Genomic DNA, 19,963 nt, shown 5'->3' on the forward strand with positions numbered 1-19,963 from the left:
ACAGAGGTCAAACGTTTACTATAGGTCTTTACCAGGTTTGCACACACAGTAGCTGGTATTTTGGCCCATTCCTCCATGCAGATCTTCTCGAGAGCAGTGATGTTTTGGGGCTGTCGCCGAGCAACACGGACTTTCAACTCCCGCCACAGATTTTCTATGGGGTTGAGGTCTGGAGACTGGCTAGGCCACTCCAGGACTTTCAAATGCTTCTTACGGAGCCACTCCTTTGTTGCTCGGGCGGTGTGTTTTGGATCATTGTCATGTTGGAAGACCCAGCCTCGTTTCATCTTCAAAGTTCTCACTGATGGAAGGAGGTTTTGGCTCAAAATCTCACGATACATGGCCCCATTCATTCTGTCCTTAACACGGATCAGTCGTCCTGTCCCCTTGGCAGAAAAACAGCCCCATAGCATGATGTTTCCACCCCCATGCTTCACAGTAGGTATGGTGTTCTTGGGATGCAACTCAGTATTCTTCTTCCTCCAAACACGACGAGTTGAGTTTATACCAAAAAGTTCTACTTTGGTTTCATCTGACCACATGACATTCTCCCAATCCTCTGCTGTATCATCCATGTGCTCTCTGGCAAACTTCAGACGGGCCTGGACATGCACTGGCTTCAGCAGCGGAACACGTCTGGCACTGCGGGATTTGATTCCCTGCCGTTGTAGTGTGTTACTGATGGTGACCTTTGTTACTTTGGTCCCAGCTCTCTGCAGGTCATTCACCAGGTCCCCCCGTGTGGTTCTGGGATCTTTGCTCACCGTTCTCATGATCATTTTGACCCCACGGGATGAGATCTTGCGTGGAGCCCCAGATCGAGGGAGATTATCAGTGGTCTTGTATGTCTTCCATTTTCTGATGATTGCTCCCACAGTTGATTTTTTCACACCAAGCTGCTTGCCTATTGTAGATTCACTCTTCCCAGTCTGGTGCAGGTCTACAATACTTTTCCTGGTGTCCTTCGAAAGCTCTTTGGTCTTGGCCATGGCGGAGTTTGGAGTCTGACTGTTTGAGGCTGTGGACAGGTGTCTTTTATACAGATGATGAGTTCAAACAGGTGCCATTCATACAGGTAACGAGTGGGGGACAGAAAAGCTTCTTACAGAAGACGTTACAGGTCTGTGAGAGCCAGAGATTTTCCTTGTTTGAGGTGACCAAATACTTATTTTCCACCCTGATTTACCAATAAATTCTTTACAAATCCTACCATGTGAATTCATGGATTTTTTTTTCACATTCTGTCTCTCACAGTTGAAGTGTACCTCTGGTGCAAATTACTGACCTCTGTCATCATTTTAGGTGGGGGAACTTGCACAATCGGTGGCTGACTAAATACTTTTTTGCCCCACTGTATACGCACACATTCCTGTATGATGCATCTGATTACTGAAGAAAGGGGAAGAGAAGGAGGAAATAAAAAACAAAACACAAAAATGAGCGAGGGCTCATCAAACATTTTTGTCCAGGGGTCTGTAACTTCATGATCCAGGCACGTTTAACAGTCTGCAGATATCTTCTTTGCCTCATTTGTAAACTAGCTTTGAAGATTTTAAACAGCTGAATGATAAAATACTTAAAAAATAAATAAATAAAAGGCAACCTAGTGGCCAACGTAGCTGAGAAAATGTGGGAGAAATGTGATGCTTTGATCAAACTAGGAGCACAGCTCTGCAACAGAAGTCATGCTCCAGCTTGTCTTTAACTTTAACCTGCTGGTTTCTACACTGATCGAGCTGACTCATCGTTGTGGTGTGTTCATTCAAAACTAGTCTTACTCACAACTCTGCTGGAAACATGTTTGTGCACTTCAGAGGAAACTCACCCCCCACTCCCACCAGTGACATGATTACATTTAAATAAAATAAAAAAAATAAAAAATAAAAAAAAGGGACAAATAGGAAGATTAGCCTTGCTGCAACCTTTACTTCAACACTTAATAAATTAACTTTAATGTTGTACATTCCCCAACAGCACTCGACCAAACTCCTTGGCCAAATAAACATCTAAGCAGTATTATAAACATACACAATTAATCCAAGCAACCACTTCTTCTTAGTCCCAGTTCCAGCTCCGCATCTTGAGCTCCTGACTCCCGTTCAGTGGAGGAAACTCATTTGGCCTTTCTTATTGCACCTCACGGGATGTTACACGTGTAAATCTACATTCTCCAGGATTTTTTCAGTGTTTCAGCGTTGAGAAGTTTGTCTCAGACATGTGAAGTATTGTTCCCAGCATTTTCCTCCCTAAACTGTCTCATCCAGAGGCGGGGCAGCCGTCAGCTGATAAGTATGACATCATCATTTGCTGGAACTCTGTAAGGAGAGAGGGAAGGACAGAGAGAACTCATAAAACCACCAACCTTTCATCATGACAAACTACAGCATAGGCTACTTTTCACTCGGACGTTCGATTGCGTGGTTAGCGAATGCTTCTCTTTAGAAAGCACCAATACGCATCTTACTCATAAATGATATGAACCAAATTCAAGAAAGAAAAATAGGTGGTTTCTGCTGGTATTCAAAATCAAAGCAAGCAGTGTACGATCTTAAATAATGGCAGTATCCTATTTATGGGACTCCTACATGCTTGTATACGAATGACCTTGCATGTCCCATGTTTAATCAAATGTGCTCCAGCTTTATTAAAGCTACACAGGTTGTTCAAATGCAGGGTACATGCCATTCTAAATGTAGCTACCAAGGCAACACTGTTATTCCCAAGTGTATCAATATTATGTTGGGATGATACATCCAACTTGTTACACAAGCAGACAGGAATTCTCACTTTAGGGCATAATCTTGCAACACTATCACGGTAATGTTCTTGGGATAATTCCCACACACGCATCATTAAGGCCTCGTTCTCCAATCTGTAATTTCAACTTCACGCAGGTTTGATAGCAACACACAGCAAAGATTTGCACACTTCACTGTATCAAAGTAAACCCACCAAAGAAAGCTGTAAGTTCAAACACTTTGTTTTTAAACAAAAGATAATTTTCCTTCATTTTTATGATCTGCTGTAAGCAGAACATTTTCCAGGATTGGAATGATTGATGATGACGACGATGAGACCAAGTGAGCAAGGAAGTTGTATCTAATCATTTTGTTGTCAAAGGAGAAAACAAACTTTTATTGCACAAAAGGACGAGTGCACGGTGGTGAAGTGCAGACTGCATACAGGACAGAAACAACGACATTATGCTGCTAACATATTTCAGCTCTTTGCAAGCACAGACAGCACGCTAATGCTAAGCTAGCCAAGAACCCAGAGTAAAAGCTGAGTGAATGCTGACCCCAGACCAGCACAAAGACCCTGATCTTCAACAGGTAACAAACTGATGCGCAGTCACTCACTCAGGTTTTTACATTCTTAACTGGTAATTATGAGACGTTTCATGAGGTGTGTGCCCTTCAGGACCTTTTTCAGTGCTACGAATTACTTTCTCCTGGGAGTAAATCAGTAATGTAATGCAATACTTTTCTTAAAGGTGTTCCGTGTTAAATGGTAAATGGCCTGTATTTATATATCGCTTTACTAGTCCCTAAGGACCCCAAAGCGCTTTACACATCCAGTCATCCACCCACCCACACACTATGGCAGCTACATGTAGCCACAGCCGCCCTGGGGCGCACTGACAGTGTTGTTAACCCCAACACTGACCATAACAAAGAGTGTAAATCCCTCCTGCTGACCACACAGGATACAATTAATTTGCATGAATGTAATGTCTTTGATATGAGGCTTAGCAATGGTGGTGACTGTCAAAACGCAGCCAAAGACAAGACATGAATGTTTTCTGTCTGATGATGACAGAGTGCCCCAGGCTGATTAAAATGACTCCATTCACCTGTCCTGTTTGTAAGATAAACATCATGATCCACACTGACACATTCAGATTCCTCAGTACACCGGATTAAAGTGGAGGCTCTTCTCTTTATTTACCAAATGCTACGGTGAGTCATAGTATCGGAGCGCCGCTGACTGCTGCTTTCTTTTTCCTACTCATGCACGTGAAACTCCAGGTGAAGTCTGATCGGCCTGTTCTGAAACTGTAAAGTCTGAGTTGCTGATCTCAGAGTTTATGATGGGAGTCAACATTTTGAGGAATAGGGCCATAATCTTTGACAGACTGCAGCTGATACATTTAAGTCCAAATACTGTTAAGTTTACAACCTTTGTCACACATATACGTTCTATTACATTTAATTGAATTCACAAGAGTCATAATATACAAGAGATAACAAACCTGACGCTTTTGGTAAACAAGTTTTAAATCCAACCCAAGGATCACTTCCCAGCTTCCTTTCCAAACAAGGTAACAGATCCAGATGAAATTTCACCCAGTAAGACATTAAAACGTTAACTGAGAACACTGATCTAATTTTTGCTGGGACAGTAAGATAAGGATGCTTGTAAAAAATGAGATCTAGCCAGGTCAAAGGCTGCAAATGAATGCAATTATATAGTCAGTGCAAATCTACAAGAGTGCTAATAAGAAAACTGAACCAACTTTAAAAGATGGTCACCAATTTCAACAGAGGATGTACATTACACATCAGTACATAATGGCACTGTAACTGAAACTCGACTTCCTTAAACACTCAAGGCAACCAGAGCTGGAATCCCAGGAAAGCTGGGTGATAGAAAACGGCTGACAAACATCCATAAAAAATAAATAAAAATAAAATAACAAGCCCAAAACAAAACCCTCAAAGTCGGCGTGTTAACGTCTGCTGAAACAACGGCTGAAGAGCCCCGAGGGAGGAAACAGACTGTCTAAGCTCCAATGTGTCATCATAACACATACAGCAAAGGAAACTTTTCCCAGTGCCAGGACTTTCCCAACGAGTACACGACTACAGATCATTTTTACAGTGTGTACAAACATTCAAAGCTCTGGCAGGAAAAAAATAACAGTTTGGTGGCAAACGCGAAACACAGCTCTATACAAATGACTACAGTAGTTGCTTTACTGGGTAAACAACATCTCATGCACTCAGTCACAAAACAGTCTCCTGCTTTTGAAGTGGAATGATTGTGATGACGGCTACAGAAACCAATCCTGGTGTCCGTTTACAGCGAAACATTCTCCTGAACAGAAACATCAACTTCACAGTAATGTGCTGACTGTGATGGAGGAAGTGTTGCTGGGAGCAAACGGGGCACTGCGCTGCCGCTTTAAACGATAACGGGAAATAAAATGAAACATTTCTCAGGCATGTTAAACACTTCATGTTATCAGACAACCGAAAAGAGGTTAAGTAAATGATAAAGAGAGAACACAGTGTGAGGTCGTTCTAATAAAACCACGCACAACAGAGCCGCTAAACCAGTCTCTCCAATGCATTCAAAACTGCTTTCGACTCACCACTGAGCCTTTTCAGCTCATTTTGAGTCACAATGTTTACTGTGACCTGTGCATTCAAGGACATAACACAGTACAGAGGTGCTGGGAGTTTAAGGGGACGGTGGGGGCAGGGGTGTTCCTCAGTGTGGAGGCCCTCAGTTTCTCTGTAATCAGCCCATCACTGGGTGTGTCAGCATAGCTCCCACCACTAATTTCATTGCTCTCAAACCACGTAAGACGGAGCCAAACCGCAGCGTGGAGGAAACTCCGCTGCAGTCGGCTGCCTGCCGATGATGGAGATTGGCTCATGGAAATGGAATGAGAAGAAAACACCGACATACAGAGGAGTACGGTGTCCGTACAGTGGGGCAAAAAAGTATTTAGTCAGCCACCGATTGTGCAAGTTCCCCCACCTAAAATGATGACAGAGGTCAGTAATTTGCACCAGAGGTACACTTCAACTGTGAGAGACAGAATGTGAAAAAAAAAAAAAATCCATGAATCCACATGGTAGGATTTGTAAAGAATTTATTGGTAAATCAGGGTGGAAAATAAGTATTTGGTCAATAACAAAAATACAACTCAATACTTTGTAACATAACCTTTGTTGGCAATAACAGAGGTCAAACGTTTACTATAGGTCTTTACCAGGTTTGCACACACAGTAGCTGGTATTTTGGCCCATTCCTCCATGCAGATCTTCTCGAGAGCAGTGATGTTTTGGGGCTGTCGCCGAGCAACACGGACTTTCAACTCCCGCCACAGATTTTCTATGGGGTTGAGGTCTGGAGACTGGCTAGGCCACTCCAGGACTTTCAAATGCTTCTTACGGAGCCACTCCTTTGTTGCCCGGGCGGTGTGTTTTGGATCATTGTCATGTTGGAAGACCCAGCCTCGTTTCATCTTCAAAGTTCTCACTGATGGAAGGAGGTTTTGGCTCAAAATCTCACGATACATGGCCCCATTCATTCTGTCCTTAACACGGATCAGTCGTCCTGTCCCCTTGGCAGAAAAACAGCCCCATAGCATGATGTTTCCACCCCCATGCTTCACAGTAGGTATGGTGTTCTTGGGATGCAACTCAGTATTCTTCTTCCTCCAAACACGACGAGTTGAGTTTATACCAAAAAGTTCTACTTTGGTTTCATCTGACCACATGACATTCTCCCAATCCTCTGCTGTATCATCCATGTGCTCTCTGGCAAACTTCAGACGGGCCTGGACATGCACTGGCTTCAGCAGCGGAACACGTCTGGCACTGCGGGATTTGATTCCCTGCCGTTGTAGTGTGTTACTGATGGTGACCTTTGTTACTTTGGTCCCAGCTCTCTGCAGGTCATTCACCAGGTCCCCCCGTGTGGTTCTGGGATCTTTGCTCACCGTTCTCATGATCATTTTGACCCCACGGGATGAGATCTTGCGTGGAGCCCCAGATCGAGGGAGATTATCAGTGGTCTTGTATGTCTTCCATTTTCTGATGATTGCTCCCACAGTTGATTTTTTCACACCAAGCTGCTTGCCTATTGTAGATTCACTCTTCCCAGTCTGGTGCAGGTCTACAATACTTTTCCTGGTGTCCTTCGAAAGCTCTTTGGTCTTGGCCATGGCGGAGTTTGGAGTCTGACTGTTTGAGGCTGTGGACAGGTGTCTTTTATACAGATGATGAGTTCAAACAGGTGCCATTCATACAGGTAACGAGTGGGGGACAGAAAAGCTTCTTACAGAAGACGTTACAGGTCTGTGAGAGCCAGAGATTTTCCTTGTTTGAGGTGACCAAATACTTATTTTCCACCCTAATTTACCAATAAATTCTTTACAAATCCTACCATGTGGATTCATGGATTTTTTTTTTCCACATTCTGTCTCTCACAGTTGAAGTGTACCTCTGGTGCAAATTACTGACCTCTGTCATCATTTTAAGTGGGGGAACTTGCACAATCGGTGGCTGACTAAATACTTTTTTGCCCCACTGTATATCATGGCGACAAGGTGTAAGCGACACAAACTCTGTTTTCATTTCTGAATGTTACCGTGAATCCTGTTTATTTGTACACGGACTGAAAGGGAGAGTGAGAATGTAACGGCGTTTCCTCGACATTTCTCTGATCAACTTCACTTTTGACGCTGGTGCCAGCTCTTTTCCAAAGACTTCATGAATCTTTCCCAAGAACAAGAGATGTGTTTCACTCTTGCCAGCATGACCGTCAGCATTCATGTTAACAGTAACTAAAAGTGACAGTTGTTTTGACCATCAGTTGATTTAGATATTGATTGATGGCCAAGATTTAAGAGGTTAAGACTACATCTTCTTCTCAAGCTAAGACCTAAGTAATAAGCTAAGCCAAGTAATAGCCCTAATAGTCAACAAGCAACCGTCAAACTATAATAAAATCTTAAATCTCACTGGCTAACAACTCTAAGCAGCTATTTAAAACACAATACCTCTTATGTTACATTGATGTTTGTAGAGAACAGGTTCCAGGTGTGGCTGAGTGTGTGAAGAGAGATTAAATATTAAACAAGCAACACTGCTGTGAACAGTCGTACCACTGGCAGTAGCAGAGTACAGAGTGTCTGACGCTGACGTCTGTCTGATCGCTCTCCTCTATGTTAGGCAGCTCTGTCGGCTCGTGGAGAAACTTCTGCAGGTCGGTCTGCGGGAACCCATTTTTCTGGTAACTCTGTTAGCAAATAGAAAAAGTCCAAAATGCATCACATTTAAAGTCAGAAGACAAAACTTTTTCCATGCTAGATTTGAGAAATGCACACCAATTTAACACATATTGTAGACTCAAGCCCACAAACAGGTACCGCAATGACTGAAACATGGATTGAGAAACATTGTGACTGGTTTCTTCACATTTTTCTTCATAATTTAAATATAAAATTTGAAATAAAGGCTTTTTATAGATGTGATATTCACTGATTGTTGTCTCCTCTCAGCAAGATGCAATTACATTATTGCCTAAGGGACAAGCAAGACAGGAAGTAAGATGTAAGAAGAGCACAAGATGCACTTAACCCCCCCCTCTTTTTGTCCTCGACACTTCTCTCCGTCCATCCTGCTGCTTATTTGGTTCATAGATGCCCAGACTCCCCACTCATCTGTCAACCTCATCCAGCTCCTCTGCAGTTTCTTCAGCCCTGAACTATCTGTGATGCGCGCAAACACCTAACCTAGGATTCATGCAGGAGGCACCCAAATGCCCAAGTACCATTCTACTGAGCCCCTTTTAAATAACTATGGTCTTCACCCTTTTTAAGAAATAACCCAGACACCCTACTGAGGAAGCTCCTTCTGGCTGCTATCAACAGCTTGTGGCCATGCGTGGGTGGGAGGCATAAAGCACCCAGTAAATTGATGCCATCTCCTCCCATAGCAGACAGCTACAGCATCCTCATTACTGCAGACGCTGCACCAATCCATCTGTCAATCTCCCGCTCATTCCCCGACTCATGAACAGGACCCCGAAGCCACCTTAACTCCTTCAACTTGAAGGAGTTGCTTCCCAACCCAGAGTGAAGACACACTACTTCACTCATATGAATGCACTCGATTTGCACCATCCTTTCTCTTTGTCACGCAGCTAGACTTAACCTGCAACACTGATGTGGCATTTGGTTGAAGAGTGGCAATCTCACACAGGGACGTCCCTTTTTTGTGGTTCTGTCAGAAGAGATGTGAACATTCCTTTTGTCTTGCTGGCAGAAAGCTCAAAGTACAGTAAGGATTGTTGTTCAGTTTTAGTCCACATTTTCCAGCCTCCTGTCAGGTCTAACAAGATCCAAGAGTTTAATTGACAAAATGCCACAGTTTTCAAATGACTCGCACTCGGTAACGTAAGTACCTTGATGGTCTCATAGGCGTCGGTTATAAGAGCGATAAAGAGCGACAGCACCATGTAGATGAACAGGGAGATGAAGGAGTACAGGTAAGCCCGACTGAAGAGCCACACCAAGGTGTTTTTGTCCTTAAGCTGGGCGAAGGTGGTGAACATGTCGTCTCCATTCAGCAGAGAGAACAGGCACTCTGCCACAAGACTCAGGCCCTCAAACTACAGAGAAAGAGGGAAATAACAGTGCAGTGAGCAGTTAACAAATCCACAGAAATCTGAGATTTCCTGGAAAACAAAACAAATGAGGAGATTGAAAGAAATTTGTTACATTACTGCAGCTTTTCTTCCTTTAAAAAAAAGTTATACATTTGGTCTGTAAAAATGCCATAAAATACAATTTAGTGTTAATCACCAACTTCAAAAGAACAACATGACATTATTTTATTATTTTTCTTATAAATTGCAAGTAAAAATTCTTCACACTGAAACACTGTTTTGATCTTTTAAGTAGCTGATGTAACAAATGACAATGAGTAAGTCTTAGGTCGAAACCCAGTTTATCAAAGAAAGACGAGTCACAGATTATTACCATCAACATATTAAACAGGCAACAGAAGTGTTTAAGTAAACAGCCTGAATGCTCAGGTATAGGTCAGCTTCACTGTGTTTTGATCAGAGATTAAAGAAAACTTGGAGTTTCCAAAAGTACTTGGTTGTACTAAAAGAAACGCTGGACCTCGCAGGCTTAATAATAAGACAACGAGTTTGTCTAAAGACTGATAGGAATGACGCAATAAAGGAAAAAAGGGAGACCGTTGGTTGAAAGAACCAATCAGAAAGCCCGACACAAAACAGAAAGAAGTCATGTTCCACAAGAATGAGATAAGATCTAAAAACAACATCACTCTCAGACACTATGGATTCAGCTGACAGCACTTGAAGACGTGTGGAACGGCAAGCCGCAGGTCATCCCCTGCTGATTTCCTTCTGTAAATAACCTGAGGATCCTGGAAACACTTACAGGTCACTACGGGGGACTCCCCGAAACATCGCAGTATAAATATAAAAGTCTCCGTTGACTGCATCGCTGCGCAAACGTAAAGAACTGTAACACGGCTGACGTGAAACGCTGGCATAGCAGAGCTGGTTGCACAAATGGTAGTCGGGTAACAGTTTGCTTTTCATGTGGGCCTGATAAGAGTCTATTTCACTGTTAAACAGAGAAAAGTGTACTTAACAGCTAAAATGACCTGCTTGAATGCCTTCAGTGCACCAACCGTATGGATGCTTTGTTAGTTCCACAGACGGGCATTCCTAAACATGGGAGGTAGTGAAGTGACATAAAGGCAAACACAAAAATCAGCTCACAATATATTTACAGTAGTTACTCCTCTTCAGCACAAGATTATCAACAATTTAGCCAGTGAGAGGCAAGATGTGAGGCAGCTGTTCTCAGGCTTCCCCACATCTGCCTCTGCAGATTAGGAGCTCTGCCGTGTTTAGACGCCTACTTCTGCTCAGACTTCCGTAAATAATTTATCTTAACAAGCCAGAACAGCTAAACATACAGATCACTGTCTGGGGAGCTCCCAGTTAAGGTTAGAGTTTCTCAGGATTTTAAGAAGTGCTCCAAATGTTGCTCAAGTCCAGCTGTAATCTCCACAAATTCTTAAAACATGAGACGCTCAACTTTGTTTCTCACTTGTATGTATTTGGAGGAAACTGCTTCTTGTAGCCTCTTTCAGTTTGAGATATTTGCTCTGTTTCGGGGCAGTTGGCCCAAAACTGAATGTGGCACAATTCTGTTGCTAATCATCAACCATTTGATTCATTCCTCAAATGGTTGATTCATCCACGCATATGCACACACATCAGTGTACAAATGAATGTGTTATGAATGTGGCAGCAATCACTGTACAATGTTGAAAACCTGGTCACCAATGAAGCAGCAAACAGCAGCCAGTGAAGCAAAACAAGCATTATCATGCACTGACACCTAGTGGCCGTTTTATTTAGAGAGTCTTATAAATGCACTGTGAACTCTAGTTGCTCCTGTACAGGGAAGCCAAAGGCCATGTGTACACTTTGTTCAGTTTGAAGAGCAACATGCTGAAATAGCAATTTGAAAGAAAGAGCTTGGAAAACCTGATGGAGAAGTTAAGATTTAACTTCTCCAAGTCCAATCTGACAGTCATCATAAAAAGGAAAGTATCGTACAACCACAGTTCCAAAAAAGTAAATAAAAAATAAACTGTCAAATAAACAAATCACTGATTTGCAAATCTCATAAAACTCATAAAAATCAAACTTTGAATATCTCATCTACAGGTTATCAAGAGTCTGAATCTGGGACAAAAACAATCACCTAAAACACTACTGTAAGTCCGTTTTTTAAAAGATGTGCACTTTTGGGAGTTCCTCAATTCAATATCTGTTGCGTCAGCAACATTTCGTGAGAAAGAAAAAAGAAGCCTGGACTGTTTCCCCTGCATCTCTGTCACACCCATCACAGTGATTTCCTCAAAACCAGTTAGAAAGTTACCTTCTCGTGGTACGGCCCCAGTACAATCCAGCCACAAAAAGTATAGCCGAGGTAGATCATGCCAGCACAGCAGCAGAAACGCAGGACCTTTGGAAAGGCTGCCTTCATGGTTAGGATCAGCACCTAAACTTGGAAGAAATATACTGTTTTTAAGTGAATTTTAAACCTTATGAGACAACAAATAAAGATTTATGTGAGAGTGGAGCGGACTGATACAGGTCTACACATGTGCATGATGAGAATTAAAATAAATATATCATTCTCACAGCATATTAATACAAGTTTCTCCATCACTGTTGCATTAAGCTTAATGTGATGAGCTCCTGCTTAATATTTTGCTCATTGGAAGCGCTCACATGAAACAGACTTCAAACTCTGAGATCATAAATGTAGAACATTAATGCCTTACATCAGTCGTGCCGAGCATGGACTCACATTGTATTTCTGGAAGTATCCCAGGTACCTGATCACTCCAACCCACACCAGTAATGTAGACGTCCCCAGGAAGATACTGCACACGTCATAATTTGTAAGGTTCTACAAAAGAGAGCAGAGAAAGTCCACGATTAGGGATGAAATCATAGTTCTAGAAAACTCTGTTACATAATTACACACAGTATACATAAGTTATATTACAGTAAAGCTGGTTTTGCTGTATGATTGCAGTAAATGACATAGTCTGGGTGATTATTTTATTAGGGTTCAAAGTACAAAGTGAAGCCAAGGAACGATAAACCTTAATGTGCTTTTATGCTTTAATGCATGTGCACTGAGAAGAAAACTATAAATGTAAACTGCAGGTTTCTTAAAGGACAGCTTCACTGATTTTGCAATTTCTATTTGTGTCCAACTGCTCAAAGTTATTATCAACGTCCGAATCACAATGCAAAGTGTCGTCAGTCACGTTGAAATTTGGTTTGGAATTTAAAGTTTGATTAAAGGTCCAAACTGTCCTTTATACGTCTAACAATGTAATTATAAGATATTAAAACCGAACTGGTGAATTAATGCTGCAATCAGACAACTTAACCTCCGCTGAAAAGTTATTGTAGCAAATAATAGTAGAGCTTCACCTACAGTGATAAATTATACAAAAGAAGTAAAGTTGGGCATAAATGAGTCTAACTCTTTAAAACTTAAACACATCGGTGGATATAAATAAAACATTAAAATAATGAAATATGATAAAAATTTGCCTACACACTAGAGATGGCACGATACCACTTTTTTATGTCCGATATGAATCTGATATAGTGTTTTTTTAATCAATAAAACAGTTTTTTAAATGTCTTGCTGCATTTTGTATAAGTTCATACTCACGTTTAAAAAACAAAAAAAAACAAACAAATACAAACAAATACAAAAACAAAAAAAAAAAAAAAAACTTCATAGTTCAGCAAAACTGATCAATCTAATAAACTTAAATCCTCTAGCCTCCCTATTCTGGTATTTTAAAGAGTACTTAGTAGAAATATTAAACAACCTAACTAATAGGGTTGCCAACTCCCAGCAACAACAAAGGGAACCACTTTCCACCTCGTGATGCTTAATTGACGTAATCAACCTTAATCAAATGCACCGGTAAAATAAAATGCACAGAAATCAATGATTTTTCTACAATAATTAAATAGATTCAACATCTTTCTTCAACAGAACTGCAGACTGCACAGATGGTTCCCAAAGGAAAAAGTACTACAGCTTACTAGGGTATATTAGACTTAACAGTTACTACATACAGTAATGGACTTCTATACATTTTATATCAGGTAAAAACTTTGGGTGTAAGATTCAGATAATTATTTATTAAAAGCTCAACATTTTAAATGAGAATAAGAAAGAAAAGTATGTCTTTGTGCCCCCTTTTCCCTGTTCATGCCCTATCGGCCCCCCTGGCTAAACTTTGCTAGATCTGCCCCTGCACAGTTACCAGCGTCAGCTACGTAGAAAAAGATCCTGGTGTAGAAAGTAATATTAAATACATTCTGACAACAGCTTATTATACAAAACCTTTTCTACATAAAGATATACATTTTCAAATCTTCTGCAATTATTTGACACCTTTTAAATGACAACTGAATAGGGGGGGGGGGGGGGGGGGGTTATGGTTAAACGCCATTGCAAGAAAGAAAGGGATTATTCATTTTACCTTTGCTTGTATCTCCATCTTCAGAATCGATCCAATTATGGCGAAGAGGTCGCTGACGATGACCAGCAAGTACCAGCCGTTCAGAAACTCCCTCTGGTCGTCCTCGCACACTTTCCGATTAAAGTTTTCATGGAAGAATCTGGAGAACCTCTTCAAAATAAAACAATGGAAATTCAGTCAATTTAACACACACACACACACACACACACACACCTTTATCCACGATGTTTAAGTTAATTTCAAAAAGCAAAAAAAAAAAAGCAAAAAGGTAGCTGCTTGCATGGTGTTGCTGACCTGCAGTAACCTGACGGCCAGTATGATGGAGCGAGTGCACAGCACGGCTGATGTGAGGCACATCAGAATGATGAAGGCATCAAATACCAGCAGATAGTGTGTGTTCTTCTGAGCTGAAATACACACACACAAAAAGCACAAGTGTGGGTGTGAGAGGGTTTATCACTCAACTCCCTCACACTCACAGTTCTGACACTGATAACACAAGTCTGAATGCAAACGCCTCAGTTACAGGAAACTGCCCAGTCCTGGTACAAGTTTGGAGACAAATCCTTCCACACACTTTAACAACGTGGTGAACAAGCTGCTGCAACACAAAATAAACTGGACAGACACATTGGTCCACAAGAGTTTATTTTTATTTAGTCTGATTCTTTAAAACTTGACAACATTTTGATATTTTTACAAATATTCCAAACATGCATTTGCAGGCTGACCTGTTGTTTTACTCAAATGTGAAAAACAGTTTTCAACGCCATAACCTGTCTCATTCCTCCCTCATTTGTTACCATTAATTAATTTTTCGGTTAGAGAAGTTCACCTTACCCGTCCCCGATATCTTCCAGTCTCGGCACGCGCTGCTTTCAGCGTCTATGTCCAGGAATAGTTTCACCTTTCCACTGTGACACTGGTTATCGAACGTTATCTATCAAATCAAAGGGATCCAGGTGTTTATATGTGCTTCAATCCAGCTGTGTTTGCTGCTTTTACATGGCGTTAATAAAGCCAAGAAACTTATACCGTAACAAAGAAGGAGTAGCAGTCGGGTAACTCTCGCGAACGCACCGTCTGGAGGTTGATTCCCTTCAACTGGAAGGTTATTTTGATGTCGACAAGTCTGAAAAAGCGGCGAAATGTTTGATTTAAAAAGGGGATGTCAGCATGTAATGTAAATAATTTAAACAGCATACCTGTAAAAATCCAGATTAAAAAAGGATGAATTCTCTGCTCTCCACAGGTTTGCAGTATTTGGATCGTGTGACATACAAACTGAAAAAACCCATCACATATATGAGGTGTGTAAAAAACACAGACACAGCTTTTGTTTCCCCCTCAAAATTTGTTCTTATACTCCAATATGGAATTTCATGACCTGTTTAAATTACCAGTAAATCCCATAATGGTTCTAAAATGTCTGAAATATATAAGAAATGGTATTTTTAAACATGAATCTTTTGTCCCGTTTCTAATGAAAACTCTCATCACACATTTACATTACAGGTATTCAGGTTTGTCATTAAATATTAAAACTACAGGAGCCCAAAGGGGAAATTTTAACAACACTGAGCTTAATTATCTAAATGGCAAATCTGACACCAACTTCGCCGCGTATAACAGCAAACTGACATGCAAATTTTCCCTCTCACCCGTCTCCAGCTGAGCATCGATGTCATAGATCTCATCTGAAGGCTCCACGCTGCCCCTCCTATAGTACTCTTTACATATGGTGAGGGGCAGCAACTTGCCATTTTCATCCTCTGCGTAACTGATCGGGCCCACGGAGAGCTGGCCCAGCTGACTGTACTGTACACAACAGGAAATTTTAGGAAAATAAAAAAAAAACAAAAAAAAAAACAGAAAACACTCCAGGGTGACGAGACAATAAAGAAGCTGAAAACTGGAATATCGCAGTGAAACACGATAAAACAAGAAATTCAAAAAATAAAGCAGTTCCAACTCATGCGATGCTTAAATTACACCAGATATGTTTATATGAGCATTAGATTGGAGTTCCTGATGTGCATATTCTATAATAAAACTCAACACTACATACACTTCATAATGCTACAGTAAAAAAGTCACTGTTACTTGCCTGATCCATGACATAAAACAGACTTTCATAGACGTCGTGCTTTGTGTAGACGGCAACGCTGTAGTCGTCCTCATCGACCCCGCTGTAGCCTTTTAAGAAAAGGTGTTTGAGCGCCATGGTGTTCTCTTCCTTATAGGAAACCACCAGCTGGTTGTTGAGGCCGAACAGGACGAGCTGTGGGGAAAACAAGAAAGGAGAGTTGAACATATACGCGTCTTATTCCTTTTGAGGTGGAAAACACATGTTATGGTAGCTTTACATCTCTGACATACCTCTCAGTCAGTTGGGCCTTTTAAAAAGGAGATTACCCAAAACTGTAGTTGTTATGGACATGGAGTATTGTGCAATCTCCCACAGCTACACATTTACAAGTAGTTTTAAAGTGTTACGTGAAATACTGATGAGGTGCTTTGAAGACGTTTGTGTTGTTTTAGGGCCATGTGCTTCCGAAACAATACAAATTTAGCAGCAAAATAAAGACAAACACAAATATTCCTTTATTCTCCCATTTTAAGCAGGACCCTCAGTGTAAGCATGTATATACACACTGCTCTTGGCTGCATGCCTTCGATTACATATTGCAGTTCCAGGAAGCCCCTTCTGAGTGCTGCCTCTTTCCTGGTCTTTCCCAACATACAATAAACCCCAGTGCACATACTTGTGTGGTGACCATGATGATTTTCAGGATCTGGACTCCCATTTTCCAGGGAATGTGTCTTCGGGCTCTGTACTTCTCACAGGGGCTCATGAAATAATACCTCAGGTCATCTCTGAGGTTCTCCTCTTTCATAATGTCGTGAGTTATGACAGAGCTGTAAGACAACAACCATCATGCAGATGACAGAAACAGATCGCAGTGCTGTGGGCTACACGGTTAAAACTCGTGGAAATGAACAGATGGTGAGAGGAGTTTCTCTACGAAGGAAGAAGAAAGCAGCCAGAAGGCTGAAAATGCAGAAGTGAAAGTTAAAAAGAAAGACAGTTATTTTATCAGCTCTTGTTGTTGCGGTGTACCAGACTGGTAATCAATCACACGGAGAGATCCGTGTACGAAGTTCAAGGTTAGCTCAGTAAATGTACTTTCACCATTTCCCCCAATTGTTTGTCAACTATAAACAACACAAATCCAAGTCTCCAAGTTACAAAGTGCAACGTTAAATCCAACCCTGATCACGTCATAAAACTTCCTGATGACTTTCGCGGTTGTTTTTAACGTTGTTACATTTTAACATGCGGCATTTCAGAATGATGAGGTAACAAAACTATATTTGAACGCAACTTATTTAAACATAAAAAGCTTACCTGACCGAATTGCTTCTATCCAGATAGCGAGAAAATAACTCCATTTTTGCAAAGCAAGGTGGGGAAAAAGCCAAATGACTGAAGGGAGATTATTAAACGTAAGCCGGACAGCTCCGGCAGAGAGTCAGAGACAACTCTGCTCTGCTGCGCGTGTGCCCCGCGAGACCACGACGCTTTCAGTCAGCCAATCAGGAAATGGGTTTGAGGCGGCACAGGTGCGCAATCTACGAGTGAACGAGTGCTCACGGAAAGGCCCGAAACATAATGTGGTTAAGAAACTAGATTTAAATAGAAAAAACAAAATAATAATGAAACGTTGCTGTGTGTGTGAAAATCAGTGCGTCAGTGTAAAACCTTTGAACTGATTAAAACCTGGAGCAGTTACTGATATAGGAACAAACTCCACAGAAGACATAAGGTACTTCTATATTTCACAGGCAAGAGTCTGTAGGTCACGTCATCACACATGATACTATAAAGCAGGGATGTCAAACTCATTTTACATTGGACGCAACATACAATTCACCAATCAAACTGCCCTTTCAGTCAATGAAATGAAGTTTAACTACACCCACTGAGACGTTTCAATGGTACATCTCAGGTTTTCCTCATGATACAGAAACGGTGCTGTAGTACATGAAATAAATATTTCAGCGTGATTCTTTGGGCTCAAAATAGAAGAAATGTGTGAAATTACTGAAAAAACCCTGATAGCTCAGTGCCCAGATGTTCCTGTAATTAAACATGAAAAAGTTGGTTAATTCAGACAAGATGCCATTTTTGTTTCTATGATCAATAGTGAAAAAACAGGGTACTTTGTAATTTAATTGAATTAACTGATATAGTATTAATAGCCACGGGGGAAGTCTTTATCAGAAGGAGAAGCTATAAAACCTAAATTAACAAATATTTTAAACTCCAAATTTTTATGCCATCCTTCACATTTTCCCAAAGCCATCTAGTGGCCGGAACAGTGTCTTTGCCAGGCCTTATGTTTGACATCCAAGTCTCACAGATACATGCAGCATATCCTAAGAGGTCGGAGGAAGACGGGTCCTATGTTAAACAGAAACCAGCACATTCCTGATACGATCTACTGCTGCTTGGCATCCACCTAAGATGACAGCTACAGTGTGTTAAATGTGAAACGCAGGGACCGTGTTTAATTTCTGTTCCAAAACCTCACGTTGGACAAAGAAACATGACGGATGTGACAAAACTTTATTTGTCCACTGATGAACACAGAGCAACAAAGTCAACTTCCTGATATCAAATATGACTTCCACAGATCAGAGCTGGAACGCCTGTGAGCTCCTGAAGCTGCTTGCATCCAGCAGACAGGAGGGAAAACTGTAAATCATCGTCCTCAAATGACAAAAATGAAATGATGACGTGGAGATACAGTCGATGACATGCACTGGATTTCAGCCACTTCATTGCTTTTTATACTGAGCGAGCTCCATCAAGCTCACTATGGTTAAAATCCACTGTTCTTGCACAGATGTCTATGTTGTGGTAGCAACAGAAATCCAGCATATATTAAGCAGAAAGTCAAGTCAAGTCATCTTTATTCATATAGCACATTTAAAAGACATCAAGTGTCGGCCAAAGTGCTGAACAGAGGAATATGATAAAAAGAATTAAAACAGATAAGATGAAAACAGAAACATTGTGACATCCATACATTTTTGTAAAAAAAATAAAAATAAAATAAAATAAAATGATAATAATAATAATATGTACACATTCACACACAAGTACACATATGTGAACATAAAATACATGTATACGTGTCTACACATGCAAACATCATCCAACGAGATAAAAGATCAGACAAGCTGAAACAGAATAAAGGTGGGAGATCTGAAAGCCTTGGAACATAGGGAGGTCTTCAGATTCGATTTGAAGACTTCCAAGGATGAAGAGGATTTTATAAAAGAGGGAAGACTGTTCCAGAGTCTCGGCAATGGAAAAAGCCCTGTCACCTGTAGATTTGAACTGGGAGCGTGAAACTAATAAAGGCATCTGACTGGAGGAGCACAGAGTTCGAGTGGGTAGGTGCAAGCTAAGAAACAAACAGTAATGATAATGTAGAGCCAATAATGCATTAAAAAAACTAAGACGAGATCAGCAGGTATCAAAACAAACAAAAACAAAGAAAAAAACCCCAAAAGACAAAAATATCAATAAAAAGTTTTCATTAAACATTAAGATACCAATTTATGTTGCACATGAATATTTAACTTCATCTCAGCAGAAGCATTAAATAATAAGGACATTAGTCTCCACCAAAACCCACTATTTTGTGTCTAATTTGATATTTAAGCTGATTGGATGAATCTAAACAAAAATTATTTTAAAAAGTGTGTGTGTGTGTGTGTGTGGGGGGGGGGGGGGGGGGGTCACCTGATCGACACTCTGCGCTTCTGGGAGCTCAGGTCTGGGTAGCGCAGCATCTCTGGTGATCTGTTCAGCTCTGGTGATCTGTTCAGCTCTGGTGATCTGTTCAGCTCTGGTGGTGGTGGGTCCCTTTGTGGGCGGCGTAAAAGTTTTAGCACTTAAAAACTGACAGGCAAACTATTTATATTGGATAATTATGTACAGACTGGCAAATGTATAGTTCCTTTGGAGGGCTCCAAACTTAGGCCATAAGATGAGCTCTGTCAACTGTCCTGGA

At 41.0% G+C, this 19,963-nt stretch overlaps 1 protein-coding gene across 2 annotated transcripts; it reads right to left on the bottom strand.

Annotated features, from left to right (window-relative positions):
• Positions 1-1,916: 1,916 nt before the first annotated feature.
• mcoln2 (mucolipin TRP cation channel 2) lies at positions 1,917-19,770 on the bottom strand. 2 transcript variants are annotated; one of them, XM_085381899.1, is made up of 14 exons: positions 19,693-19,770; positions 16,643-16,796; positions 15,985-16,158; positions 15,539-15,695; positions 15,083-15,161; positions 14,913-15,009; positions 14,718-14,817; positions 14,172-14,284; positions 13,878-14,027; positions 12,167-12,268; positions 11,732-11,854; positions 9,202-9,408; positions 7,901-8,034; positions 1,917-2,315 (listed from the first exon to the last, which is right to left on the bottom strand). In XM_085381899.1, coding segments are annotated over exons 1-14 (1,641 nt in total). In that variant the 5' UTR covers positions 19,743-19,770; the 3' UTR covers positions 1,917-2,314. The 2 variants fall into 2 exon arrangements, with proteins under 2 accessions (XP_085238025.1, XP_085238026.1); XM_085381900.1 differs by lacking the exon at positions 19,693-19,770 and adding an exon at positions 17,287-19,682 and having other exon boundaries at positions 15,985-16,796.
• Positions 19,771-19,963: the final 193 nt, after the last annotated feature.

The sequence above is a fragment of the Rhamphochromis longiceps genome, linkage group LG15 (assembly GCF_057381845.1).
Source record: "Rhamphochromis longiceps isolate RC_006_pf linkage group LG15, R_longiceps_female_GT1.1, whole genome shotgun sequence".
Lineage (NCBI taxonomy): Eukaryota > Metazoa > Chordata > Actinopteri > Cichliformes > Cichlidae > Rhamphochromis > Rhamphochromis longiceps.

What these genes read in the sequence shown, in the direction of transcription:
- mcoln2 (XM_085381899.1), bottom strand. Translation starts at nt 19,742, where the DNA reads ATGCTGCGCTACCCAGACCTGAGCTCCCAGAAGCGCAGAGTGTCGATC. An exon ending in TTTAATCTGGATTTTTACAG is followed by an intron (nt 15,010 to 15,082) that starts GTATGCTGTTTA and finishes CCGCTTTTTCAG; the next exon opens with ACTTGTCGACATCAAAATAA. An exon ending in TGGGGCCGTACCACGAGAAG is followed by an intron (nt 9,409 to 11,731) that starts GTAACTTTCTAA and finishes CTTTCTCTGTAG; the next exon opens with TTTGAGGGCCTGAGTCTTGT.